The sequence below is a fragment of the Notolepis coatsorum genome, assembly GCF_963971535.1.
Source record: "Notolepis coatsorum genome assembly, chromosome: 11".
NCBI lineage: Eukaryota > Metazoa > Chordata > Actinopteri > Aulopiformes > Paralepididae > Notolepis > Notolepis coatsorum.
The window spans coordinates 103,944,040-103,958,074 of NC_140175.1; the positions used below are offsets into that span (position 1 = coordinate 103,944,040).

Here is a 14,035-nt window from a genome sequence, read left to right on the forward strand (position 1 = left end):
AGCACACGCACCGTCGCACGCACACACTCACAGACGCACACACCTTCATACACACGCACGCACACAAGATGCTGCGCTCAGATGATGCGCTCATTGGCTGAGAGGCTGCAGATGCGCGCGTACTGCTGATTGGCCAAAAAGTTTGTCGGCTTTGTTTAGACACGTAGTGCGCCACAGTAGCGTCGTCATGGTGACGGCCCCATAAAGGCGCACATGACGGGGCCCCTCCATCCAGTTAGTAGCAGCAACTAGTAAAGACCCGCGCGAAGAAAGCACCCTGCTGCAAGTCATAATAATAATATAGGCCACCGTTATAGTTATAGAAGAAAAGAAGAAAATATATATTTCTACTTGAATCATTCTACAAATCCATTTTTCTTCTTCTTCAGAAAGGACATATAATAGCAACAAATAGAAGCCATGCTCTCTGCCTGTCTGGAGGTCCTCGGGCTGGCGCTGTGCGTGGTCGGCGCCCTGCTGGTGATGATCGCCTGCGGCCTCCCGATGTGGAAGGTGACGGCGTTCATCGACTCCAACATCGTGGTGGCGCAGACCATCTGGGACGGCCTGTGGATGTCGTGCGTGGTGCAGAGCACGGGCCAGATGCAGTGCAAGGTGCACGACTCGGTGCTCGCCCTGGCGCAGGACCTGCAGACGGCCCGGGCGCTCAGCGTGGTCTCCGCGGTGCTGGGCGTGGCGGGGCTGACGGTGACCATCGCCGGGGCCCAGTGCACCAACTGCATCCAGGAGGAGGCCGTCAAAGCCAAGGTGGTCAACGTCGGAGGCGTCATCTTCATCGTCAGCGGCCTCTTCGTCCTGATCCCGCTGTGCTGGCTGGCCAACAACATCATCGTGGACTTCCACAACCCCCAGATACCGCCGTCCAAGAAGAGAGAGATAGGCGCCGCCATCTACATCGGCTGGGCGGCCACGGCGCTGCTGCTGGTCGGCGGGACGCTGCTGTGCTGCTCCTGTCCCCCGGGAGCCAAGAACACGTATGCCATTAAATATGCTCCCACAAAGAGCATCGCGATGAACGGGGACTTTGACAAGAAACATTATGTATAGGCTGCACAACGGGACCGGTTTTTATTTTTTTATACAAGAGACTTGACCAAAATTTCAGCCAAAACACTATAGCTTTCCATGTTTGAAGCAATAATATTATGCGCCAAAAAACCCAAAATGGAACGAATGGTGGTGCACATCGATGCACGACGACGAGAGAAACAGTTGTGAAGGGCCAAAGAATGTGATTCATTGTGATAATTGTGTCTCAATTTATACGAATGATGTTTTTTTTAAACCATGCAATCACTGGGCTTTTTGGAGCTATTGTTGTCTGCTCGTCGGGGTCAAGTGCTGCGCCACGGTCTGTGCGCCATCTGAATAGTGTATTGTTCTATAGCGACTTGTACAGAGTGTCATTGTAAATAGTTGTTTTTTCATGAACTAATTGTCATGGTGTTATAATAAGGTCCGGTTCCCACGTCGGAAGGGCCCTTTGTATACATCAGCGAGTCCTATCAAACCAATGTGCACTCGAATTATGATCAAAGGACGCGTCATTTGCATTTGAATACATATACCATTGCATTGTGTTTGTGTATATGTTTACTGTCCGTTTCTCTCTTTCCTTTAGATTTTTTTTTCATAGGGGATGATTTTCTAATAAAAAATAAATAAATGTAATTGTCTGTTTGATACATTTATAAATACAGTCACTCGATCAGCATTGCGTGTCTTTCCAGCTCACGGGATGTTTCTTGAATTAAATAAGCAAACCAACGGAATACATAAAAACATGCATCTCTTATTTACTCTCCTCCTCTGAGAATTTAGATTTTTCTTTTGTGGTCAAAATACAGTACAGTACGTCACATCTTACAACAATTGGAAATTGAGTGAATTGGGAGCATCTTCAAAGGCAGCAAAGTGCAGTTTTTCCTGATATAGTGTCATTCTAAACCCAGTTTACCATGTTTTCTTTTAAATTCTAGTTGTGGAGATACTTTAGAGTAAACTGCAATAACCAAACGAGAAGCAAGCTGTAAGGTAAATATAAATAAACCCATGCTCAGGGGTGTAAAGACTTGAGTAATTGTACTTTGTTACAATACTTAATATACTGTTTTGGGGAATTTGTACTTTACTTGAGTATTATTAGGTTTGTATACTTGTTCTTTTACTCAATTACATTTCAGAGGAAAAAAAACTCCTTACATTTACAATGCAGACCTACAAAGTACAATGTCTCGCAGGTCCAACACTTTTAATTAGTATATTTGTTTCTCTGGCCAAACCAACATTAACGTTATTAATCCTGCGGCCACTCTTTATTTAAAAACAGCCAATCAAATCCCCATCAATGGAAAATTAACCCGCCCATACCCACGCTGATTGGTCCTTGTGCAAGACTAGAGTGCAGGATGTTTGATTAAAGACCTGCTATCAGAAGAATAGACAGTCAGAGTGACAAGCTCAAACAGAAGACGGCCACAAACGATAGTACGAGTGATGAAGAGGACGAAACGGAACATAAAAAAACCTTTTTTACTTTAACTTTTTAGTACATTTAAAAGTAGAAACTTTTTTTAACTTTTACTCAAGTGTGTTTTTAGCCAGATACTCTGACTTTTACTTGAGTAATATTTTGAGACAGTACCCATACTTTCACTTAATTTCTGGGTACTTTTTACACCTCGTGCTCCAGGGGCATAGCAAGAAATTCTGGGCCCACATCACATGTGCACATGATGTCCCCCCCCCTCCAGCTGTGATTCATATGAACTTTTCTCCCAAATAATTTTTAAATAATTGAGTTAAGACATACTCTGAGGGCCCTCCCTTCACTTGGGGGCCCCAGGTAGTCAGTTACCACCATTTACCCCCCTCCCACCCCCCCCCCCCCCCCCCCAGCATATCCAATCTATTCTATATTGTGTTGACCGGAATTTAGTTGAGGTATTGAATCTATAGTGCAGACCTACTACCATATCTGAACTATAGGCTACAATATTATAACAGAACCAGCAGTAGTCATACACATTCCTCTTTCCACACAAGCACGATACATACGTTTGCAGGTGCACGTGCATGTAGGCGTCGTATAGGGCTCTCAAACCGATGATGTCAAAGTGTAATCAAGCCCCACCCACACACTTTTCTACAAGGGGAAACGGCTGGTCTGGGATCTGTGTTTTAACTGCCGTGAAGGGAACAAAGTCTCACTATCGGCAGTGTGATCTGCACCATCATTAGGCTGCTGCTAGAGACGGGAAGCCTGGCCAAGATCTGGGCTTAGTCAGGGGTTCCCAAACTTTTTCAGCTCGAGACCCAAAAGAGAAATTTGGTGTTTCCCCGGGACCCAAACTTACAAAAATACATCATTGCCATAACATACATTTATAGGGCGGCCGGGTAGTGCAGCGGACTAAGCGTCTGTCTACCACCACACACTGGCTTAGTGGAACAACCTGACTCACACGTGTGGCAACCATAAAGTATACAGGAATATAAACATGTGCATGTAAACAGGAATACATGCTGTGGGGTCATACAAACAAATTAAAATAGGTGTAGTCTGACGTCACTTTAGTTTCCCGCAAGGTCCACCCGTATAGGGATTTATCATTGGGAAAATGTATTATCGGCTATTGTAACAATTCTGCCTCGTGAACATTGGCAAGCTTTCCATTTATGCACAAAATCACCTTCTATCACTAACATTATTGTTTAAGAGGGGTCAAGGACTACAGCCCCCTCAGCATCGACGGGGCACCAGTTGAGAGAGTCAACAGCTTTAAGTACCTCGGAGCCTACATATCCGAGGACTTGACATGGACCACACACATTGACAGTGTTGTGAAGAAGGCACGACAACGCCTCTACTTCCTCAGGCGCCTAAGGAAGTTCCAAGTCAGTCAGAAGATCCTTAAGAACTTCTACTCATGTACAATAGAGAGCATCCTGACTGGCAACATCACCTCCTGGTTTGGGAATAGCACTGCACAAGACCGAAGCAGACTACAAAGAGTGACACGTTCAGCCGAACGCACAATTGGAGGGGGGCTCCCCACCCTCCAGAACATTTACAACAAGCGTTGCAGGGGCAAGGCTAAGAGAATCATTAAAGACTCCAGTCACCCGAACAACTGCCTCTTTGAACTGCTGCGGTCAGGCAAGCGATACCGGAGTCTCAAGGCGAGCACAGAAAGACTCAGAAGAAGCTTCTATCCCCAGGCCATCAGGCTGCTAAACGAACAATGAACACTACACAACAACAACCATCAAACGCACATAGCACACACATCCACACGCACACACTCACTTTAAACAAACACACTGTAGCACCCACTCCACACACTTTATAGCACACACTCACTCTAAACAAACACACTGTAGCACCCACTCCCCACACTTTATATTTATTGATGAAGGATTGCACTACAACTCGTACACCTTACTGTAAATTGTACCTAAATTGTACCTCATCCCATTTCTGCTTTGCACTATGTAGTACTGTACATTAGTACACTGCATAGTATTGTATATTATATGGTAACTCAGTTACGTCTATTCTGCATCGAACATTGTACATATGTCTATACTGAACACTGTGACCTCATTTTCTACTTCTAAATTACATGCTATACTATGTTATTTGATACTATCTTGTCTAGCACAGTCTCTGGAGCGTAACAGTAAGAAGCATTTTGTATGAAAGTATTCTGTACTTCTGTATGACAACTATTAAAGAAACTTGAAACTTGAAACTTAAGCATTTTTGGTTGAAATAAAATTATACGTAATTATTTTACGATTAATTGCTAATTGTTTCATGTCGAGCTATATTAGATTGTGGATGAATACGCACAGAAATGTACACCATGCGAATGTTCATGCTTTATTTGTTTTAAATTAGTCGATTTAGAAATGTGTCCATTGGAAATACATTGCAATTTCAAAAGGGGTGGACCGGCCGGAAACAACAATGATGTAACCACTACACCTCCCTATAGACCAGGAAGTAACCACTACACCTCCCTATAGACCAGGAAGTAACCACTACACCTCCCTATAGACCAGGAAGTAACCACTACACCTCCCTATAGACCAGGAAGTAACCACTACACCTCCCTATAGACCAGGAAGTAACCACTACACCTCCCTATAGAGGAAGTATAGTGCAGCTGCTATACAATGTGGGGAGCGACAGTGGCTCAGGAGGAAGAGCTGGTTGGTTGTTCTGGTAATCGGAAGGTTCCCGGTTCGTATCCAGATCCTCCCTGCAGCGTGTCGAAGTGTCCTTGAGCAAAGACACTTAACCCCTAACTGCTCCCGATGAGCAGGTTGGCACCTTGCACGGTCACCTCCTCCGTCTTTGAGTGAATGTGTGAGTGAATGTGAGGCACAAGTTGTAAAGCGCTTTGGATAAAAGAGATATATATTTAAATGCAGTCCATTTACGATGATCCCTGCTCTTAGGTTAGGGATAGACAGTGGCTCAGGAGGTAGAGCAGTCGTCTGGTAATCAGAAGGTTAGGGTTAGACAGTGGCTCAGGAGGTAGAGCAGTCGTCTGGTAATCAGAAGGTTAGACAGTGTCTCAGGAGGTAGAGCAGTCGTCTGGTAATATGAAGGTTAGGGTTAGACAGTGTCTCAGGAGGTAGAGCAGTCGTCTGGTAATATGAAGGTTAGGGTTAGACAGTGGCTCAGGAGGTAGAGCAGTCGTCTGGTAATCAGAAGGTTCGGGTTAGACAGTGGCTCAGTAGGTAGAGCAGTCGTCTGGTAATCAGAAGGTTAGGGTTAGACAGTGGCTCAGGAGGTAGAGCAGTCGTCTGGTAATCAGAAGGTTAGGGTTAGACAGTGGCTCAGGAGGTAGAGCAGGTCTTCTGGTAATCTCCTTGTACTTCTCTTAACTGACATCCCTGCTCTTGAAGATATTAAAAAGCTGAGTTATTTTGATTGATATTTATGAGCCGTCTGAACATAGATTCAGGAGACAAAGGTGAATCCAATCGGTGGTTTTTATTGGCTGGAACACACACGAGAAGCAAAACAGTTCTGGAGTCCAGAGCCCTCCACGGAGCTAAAAGCCTCCAGAATGACAAACAACCATGGCTTAAATACTGTTGTGAAGGGCCAGATTAACACTGAGAATCTACGTTTTATTGTTTTATATAACTTGTATATTATTTATATATATAAGCTATATCCCTTTAAGCCTCCGTTTGAATCATAGCATTATTCGCTTTCCTCATTGGATAATGCCCTTGACGTTCGTGGCGCCAAGGACCGCGCCCCTGAGACAGGTTCAAAGGCGAGTCTGGACAAGTTGGGACATGCCTGGTGCCAGCGCATTGATTGCAGACAAGAGCTGAGGCTGGGCACTAGAAAGCCCTCTAAGTATATATATCGTGGAAGGCGCGAACTGTAGAGGTTCGTGCAGTTCGGCGTTCGTGTGTGAAGTAACGTGAAGTTCGTCCGGAGTAATGCAACAGCAGTAGCTGCACCTAGCGTATAGCAGAGTCAAGTTCGACCTAACTTAATGTGAAGTAAAGAGTCGTCATTTAGTGTGAATCGTATTACAGCAGTTCGTTCGGTGTGCAGCATTAACAAGCAGTTCGTTCGTTTAGTAACTAGTGTGAACCTTAGCAAGTGTGTGTGGACTTAGTAATTAGTGCCAGCACACGAGGAGGGCCTAGTAGCAGAACTATTGGACATGTGCACATTGGAACCTACCGCAGCGATATTGTAGAACCATTATTGGTTGGATTATAGTGATTGTGGAACGTACTACCGTGGAGAAGAGCATCGTTAATACCCACTGTCGTTTGGATTTAACTACCTTGAAGATCTTACCTCGGGCTAGCTTCGAGGACGAAGCTGGCTGGCTATCATCATTGCTATCGGGCATTGGATTACAGCTATTACCTTGCTACTGAGCACTTGGATTATAAGGACCGGATCCGTATGAGAACCCCTTTTCTTCAAGTGAACAGCCTGAGTATCCGTACCTTCTTCCTTCCCCTGGAGCTTACAACTCTGGGAGGATATCACCTGTCTCCAGCGGTACCCTCGTTTGCCCCCCTATATTGCCATCCCACGCCAGGCGGCGTTTGGTCTAGTATACCCAGCTTAGGAATTATTCATTCCCACTGACTTTGCTACTCGCTGACTTTCTCATCTTATTCGCCATAAAAGAGCGACCAAGTCATTCCTATTTGTATATTGGATGCATAATAATAAATACTGTAAATGATATCTCCTTGTCACCGTGCCGTCTATTCTGAGTGTCTGCCATATTTAACTGTACTGTCTGTCAAGTAATAATAATAATAAGTAGTAGTGGTTTAATCTATCACAATCTTTAATACAGTCCGGGTTTTGTAACCCCTCAGTTACAATTGGTCCTTCGAGCCGGAGGGTATCAGTAATCTTAATCATATTAATAGTAATATGGCCAGCGGCGGACACTCTCCAAACGGCTCTCCCAAACTATCGCGCCCTAGGCGCCAACGTCAGCCCCCTCCACAATTGGAGGACTACGCTTTCGTTTGACCTCCTAGCTTATCTAAAAAGACGTTAAGCACGGATAAAACTAATAGTTTAAGCATGCCCAATCCTATCGACTTGTCGGCCCCACTAGTAGAGACCCCAGCGGGTTCAAACGAAACTGACTTAGCTCACGGGGGGACAAGCGGGACATGACGTGACTATACCCAAAGACCACAGCGCCACCGAGATGGACCTCGGAGCGCCAGAGGATAAAGACAGCGCCACCGAGATGGACCTCGGAACGCAAGAGACCAAAGAGCGCGCACCCGAGATAGACCTCGGCGCGCACCAAAGAGAAGAGTACCGCGTCTCAGAGATGGACCTCGGAGCGCGGGAGAAAATAAGAAGCAGCGCCCTCGAGATGGACCTCGGAGCGCGTAAAGAGAACAGGTCAACTCCAAGTCCTGTCAACGCCAGATCACCCTCATCAGCGTCATCCCCCAGCGAGGCTGACCAGAGACTAGCGCAAGCCCTGATCGCCACGCTGACAGCTTCAACCGAAAGAGACCGTCTCCAAGCGCAACAACAGAGTGAGCGCGAACATTCTGCAGTGGAAAGAGAACGTCTCCAAGCGCAACAACAGAGCGAGCGCGAACGCATCCGACTGGAAGAGAGTCGCCTCCAGGCTGACGCCGCAATGACCATCAGACTGGAAGAGAGGCGCCTCCAGGCTGAAGAAAACATCCAGCGAGACCGCGCCAACGCGCAACGCGAGGCGGAAAGAGACCGTCTGCAGGCGCAGATGATGGAGCAAGTGCTCCAGAGGGCGACCCCCCACTCCTCCACCCGGAGCTCCCGGAGATCATCACTACACGGGTCGAGGGCACCTTCCCCTCCCCGACCAATCTATACGGGACCCAGCCAACAGGAAGATCCCGCCTACGTCGCCGAGAAACTAACTAAGAGACTTCAAGGCCTGACGGAGGACGAGGGAGGACATCAAGCCCACGAGCACGAACCTATTTTGGACCCGGAGGCACAGTACAGCCCCGACCTCAGCCCCGAGCCGCTGCGTTACGAACCCCCGACCCAACCCAGGGGTGAGTTTAATCAACAGTCAGCACCGAGGAGCAGTACCTGGGGGCCCGGCCTCTGGTTCCCACCCAGCACTAACCCATGACCCCCCGTACGGGGAGACTCGCCCAGGAGGCCTCTCCCCCTACGCGCATCGGTGTCACAGCCATCCATGGCATCTTACCTTGGGACACCCACATTCCCAGACTTTACGCGTGAGGACAGAGCACAGTATACTGAACTACGCATGTGTTTAGAGACTATTATGTCCGAGGTACATGACGAGTCCTATAAATATGCCATCCTCCTCAAGCACCTTAAAGTACCCAGAGCGCACAACATAGCGCTGGCATATTCTAACTCAAGAACCCCCTATTCTGATGCTCTGGTGGCCCTCGACGCGCGCTATGGACGCATATGGGACTATGTAATTCAAGAAATACGGGAGATCGACCGCCTCCCCCCAGCTAAAGACAATAGAGCCCTAGATGACCTATCTATAAAGGTACAATCCCTGGTAGGGATCCTCGGGTCACAGAAGGAGAAGGGGAGATATGAACTATATGCCAATTCCAACGTGGAGCGGATACTGGAGAAGCTCCCCCCCGCCCGTCAAGAGCGCTTTCGGCGGCAGAGAGACCACCGTGACCCCCACGGCCCAGAATCATCCCTCCTAGACCTTGCTGACTTCCTAGCCAGGGAGGTCAGCAGTCTACGACTAGACACGTTCGCGTGGGGTGGCTCTAACCCTAAAGATGGACCGAGAAGGTTCAACGACAACCGCCGGCCCGTGACCGTGATGCACCAGGCCGAGTCAGTGCCGCGGCACAAGAGCCATAACACCCCCCCGCGAAGGGAAAATGGAAGATCGCCTGCCAGTATTGTGACCACGAACACTGGCTATCTCAATGCGACACCTTTAAGAAGTTGACCGCTGACGAAGTGAGTCAGTGGATCAAAGCGAACCGCCGCTGCTTCCGCTGCGCGCGCAGCCACATGGCAGCTGAGTGCCGCCTGAAGAAAAGAAGCAGCAAGTGTGATGGTGCCCACCTGGATGTCCTACACGAGAGCAACAAGCGGAGACCCGTACCACAAAGCAGCTCGAGAGCAGACGTCCTATACATAGACCCTGCGAAGAGCGGGAGCTCCCGAGTGCTCCTGAAGGTGGTCCGAGTGCTCCTAAGCTACGAGGACAAGGTCCTGGACACTTACGCCGTCCTCGACGATGGGTCAGAAAAGACTCTCCTCCTCGCTTCCGCCGCAGCCCAGTTGGGCCTGCGGGGTACCGAAGAAACAATGACAATCCGTACTATTCGGCGAGACCTAAAGACCATAAAGGGCGAAAACGTCTCATTCACAATAGCAGCGGTCGAGCAGCCCGAGAAGCGGTACAGCATCACTAAGGCATTTACAAGCCATGACATAGGTCTGTCACGCTATAACTACCCCATCCCACAGCTGATGGAGAAGTACGCGCACCTACGCCGACTGCCTATACCGCTCATCGACGGCGCCACACCGACCCTGCTCATAGGCTCCGACCACACAGACCTCATCGTCCCAACGGACGCGGTCCACATCGGACCCAGAGGCTGCCCAGCCGCGGTCAAGACCCGCCTGGGCTGGACGCTCCAAGGCCCTCTCTCCGGGCCTTCCAACCGACCAACGTCCACACGCTGCCTCTACACGAAGGTGAGCGACAACGACACTACCCTCTTGCAGCACGTCGAGAGACTATGGACATTAGACTCGATGCCCTTCAAGAACGAACGGAAACTAGTTCGCTCCAAGGAAGACAAGTACACCATAGCTCTCCTCGAGCAGAAGACAAAGAGGGTCGAGGTCGACGGAGTGATGAGATACGCAATCCACTCTTGAGGCGGGAGGGGATGCCCACCCTCCACGCATCAAAAGAAGTGACACAACGCTATCTACAGAACACCGAGCGGCGTCTCGCTAAAGACCCCCCTCAAGCAACGATATACCGCGCCGAGATCGACAAGCTGATCACGGCTGGACATATAAAGAAAATCGACGACCACGAGGCAGACCAGACGACTGAATCCTGGTACGTGCCCCATCACAAGGTCCACCACAACGGCAAGAACCGCATTGTATTTAACTGCAGTTATCAGATCGGACTACAGAACCTGAATAACTTGCTCCTGCCCGGCCCGACACTCGGCCCCTCCCTCCTCGGCGTACTACTACGTTTCCGCCAGGACAAAGTAGCAATCAGCGGCGACATCAAAGGGATGTTCCTACAAGTGCGACTGATGGAGGAAGACAAGCCCCTGCTGCGGTTCCTGTGGAGAGAGAGGATCGACGATGAACAACCCTCAATCTATCAATGGGAGGTCCTCCCCTTCGGCACCACATGCAGTCCATGCTGCGCCACGTTCGCGCTACAAAAGCACGTGGCCGAAGACCCTGGAGCCGACGAGGAGGTCAGACACAGCGTGGAAAGGAGTTTCTACGTGGACAACTGCCTACAGAGCGTATCAACGCCAGAAGAAGCTGAGAGCATCTTGCTGAAGCTACGAGCCTCCCTGGTCAAAGGCGGCTTCGACCTTAGGCAATGGGCCAGCAGTGACCCTCACGTACTCCGCAGCCTCCCCCCAGAGACAAAGGCAGCAAGCAGCGAGACCTGGATGGCGACCACCCCAGGTGAAGCACAGGAAATGACACTGGGCCTCGTCTGGCGTTTCAAAACAGACTCGCTCCATTACAAGCACACACCCCTGACCAAGGAGCAGGGAAGGTCGACCCCTCTACCGACCACTCGACGGAGTGTATACAGAACACTCGCAAGCCAATACGACCCGCTGGGGTGTATCCTACCTTACACCACTCGGGCGAAGATGCTGGTGCGAGAACTGTGGGACAAGGAGCAGGGCTGGGACGACCCCATACCCGAGCACCTGGCTTCCACCTGGAGAGAATTGGAGGGAGAACTCGACTCGCTCCAAGATGTGAACATTCGACAGAGCTACTTCCCCCCCACAGTGCGGCTGGAGACGTGTCAGATAGACCTGCACGTCTTCAGTGACGCCTCAGAAGTGGCCAACGGATCGGTGGCTTACTTGAGAGCCCGAGAAGAGGGAGGAGAAGTACATACAGCCTTCGTCCTGGCCCGCTCGAGGATAGCCCCCCGCAAGCAGCAATCGATCCCGCGTCTAGAGCTCTGCGCAGCTCTGGTAGGCGCGCAACTCGCCACGCTGATACAAAGCGAACTCACCATAACGGTGCGAAAGACAATCCTGTGGTCAGACTCCATGACTGTGCTCACTTGGATCCAGTCCGACTCTTGTTGATACAAAGTTTTCGTCGGAGTCCGAGTCACCGAGATCCAAGACTTGGTAGGATCAGCGTGTTGGAGATACGTTGACACCAAGCAGAACCCAGCAGATGTCATCACACGGGGGATGTCCTTAGACGACCTCACACGTCTTAACCCTTACAGTGACGGCCCTGAGTTCCTCAAGCTCCCGGAGGAGAAGTGGCCTACCCCCACACCACGGGAGGCGAGTCAAGAGGAGGCAGAGATCAAGAAGTCTATGTTCTGCGGGCTGACGCACGCCCCGGCTCCAACGGACCCGAACCTAGACGACTGCTTAACTCTTGAGAGTGCTCAGAAAAGGACATTCTTGTGGCACCACCCTGAGGTTCCCCCCACCACGGACCTTGACGCATCGAACTACAAAGAGGCCGACCTCCTTCTGCTAAGGAGAGCCCAAAGAGACTCATTCCCAGAAGAACTAGATTGCCTGACAGGGGAAAAGCCAGTCCCCTCAGACAGCCGACTTCTCACTTTGGCCCCAGAGCTCGACGCCCAGCACCTCATCAGGGTGGGTGGTCGTTTGAGACGGGCCCCGGACGTGACTGACGATGCTAAGCATCCTATCGTCCTCAACAGCCGACACAAGATAACCGAGCTGATCATACAGAAGTACGACGAGGTGGTGCACCACGCGGGGGCAGAGAGAGTCTTCGCTGAGATCCGACGACGCTTCTGGATACTCCAAGGGAGAGAAGCAGTACGTCGCTTCCAACGGACTTGCCTAACCTGTCGCAAGTGGAGAGCACAGCCCAGTATCCCGATGATGGCCGACCTGCCTCCCTGCCGCCTCCGACTCGGCGAGAGGGCCTTCCACTCCACGGGCGTGGACTGCTTCGGCCCATTCAACGTCAAGAAAGGAAGAGGGACAGAGAAGAGGTGGGGCATTGTGTACAAGTGTATGACCACCCGAGCTGTTCATATAGAAATCCTCCAGACCATGAGTACGGACTCATTCCTCATGTCCTTCCGGAGATTTCAAGCCCGGAGAAGAACCCTGTCTGTGTTGTTGTCCGACCAAGGGACAAACTTCAAAGGAGGAGACAGAGAACTGAGAGAGAGCTTCCTGGCTATGGGTGAAGAACTTAAGACCCGCCTCGCTCCCGCTCAGATCACATTCCAGTTCAACCCCCCGAACGCCCCTCACTTCGGGGGAACCTGGGAAAGAGAAGTCCGTTCTATAAAGACTGCTATGTACACCGTGCTTGGGGCCCAGACCGTGGTGGAGGAAGTCCTGATGACAGTCCTCACGGAGATCGAGGGCGTCTTGAACTCTAAGCCCCTCGGTTACGTCTCAAGTGATGTAGCAGACGTCGACCCAGTCACCCCAAACTATCTCTTGATGGGGCGGCTGGACCCTGCCCTTCCACAGGCGGTGTACAGACAGGATGAGATGAACGGCCGGAGAATGTGGAGACACAGCCAAGTATTGGCCGACCAGTTTTGGACCCGTTTCCTCCTCCATTATCTACCATCCCTCCAAGCCCGTCAGAAGTGGGTAAAGGACAGGGACAACCTGAAGGTGGACACAGTCGTCATGATAATAGACCAGTCACTACCCCGAGCTACGTGGCCGGCCGGCCGCGTGAGCAGAGTGATTACTGGTGCCGATGGGAAGGTCAGAGCGGCAGAAGTAATAGTCCAACGGCGGACTTACACCCGACCTGTGGCGAAGCTGATAGAGTTGCCGGAGATCCCTGACTCCACTGATGACGACCATGACCCACTGACTTTGTAGATTGCCCTACTCCTCACAACAAGTATGGAGAAGTTGACTGGACCCTAATATTAATCTGTCTCCCTTTACTAATTAGGTGCGGACTAATTAGGAGGCGGCTGTTGTGAAGGGCCAGATTAACACTGAGAATCTACGTTTTATTGTTTTATATAACTTGTATATTATTTATATATATAAGCTATATCCCTTTAAGCCTCCGTTTGAATCATAGCATTATTCGCTTTCCTCATTGGATAATGCCCTTGACGTTCGCGGCGCCAAGGACCGCGCCCCTGAGACAGGTTCAAAGGCGAGTCTGGACAAGTTGGGACATGCCTGGTGCCAGCGCATTGATTCCAGACAAGAGCTGAGGCTGGGCACTAGAAAGCCCTCTAAGTATATATATCGT

The 14,035-nt window shown here is 50.1% G+C and overlaps 1 protein-coding gene across 1 annotated transcript; it reads left to right on the forward strand.

Annotated features, from left to right (window-relative positions):
* Window positions 1–219: 219 nt before the first annotated feature.
* LOC311236572 (claudin-4-like) lies at window positions 220–1,692 on the forward strand. The gene has a single exon (XM_084324256.1). It carries the CDS (start codon window positions 421–423, stop codon window positions 1,066–1,068), a length of 648 nt encoding a protein of 215 aa, XP_084180382.1. The 5' UTR covers window positions 220–420; the 3' UTR covers window positions 1,069–1,692.
* Window positions 1,693–14,035: the final 12,343 nt, after the last annotated feature.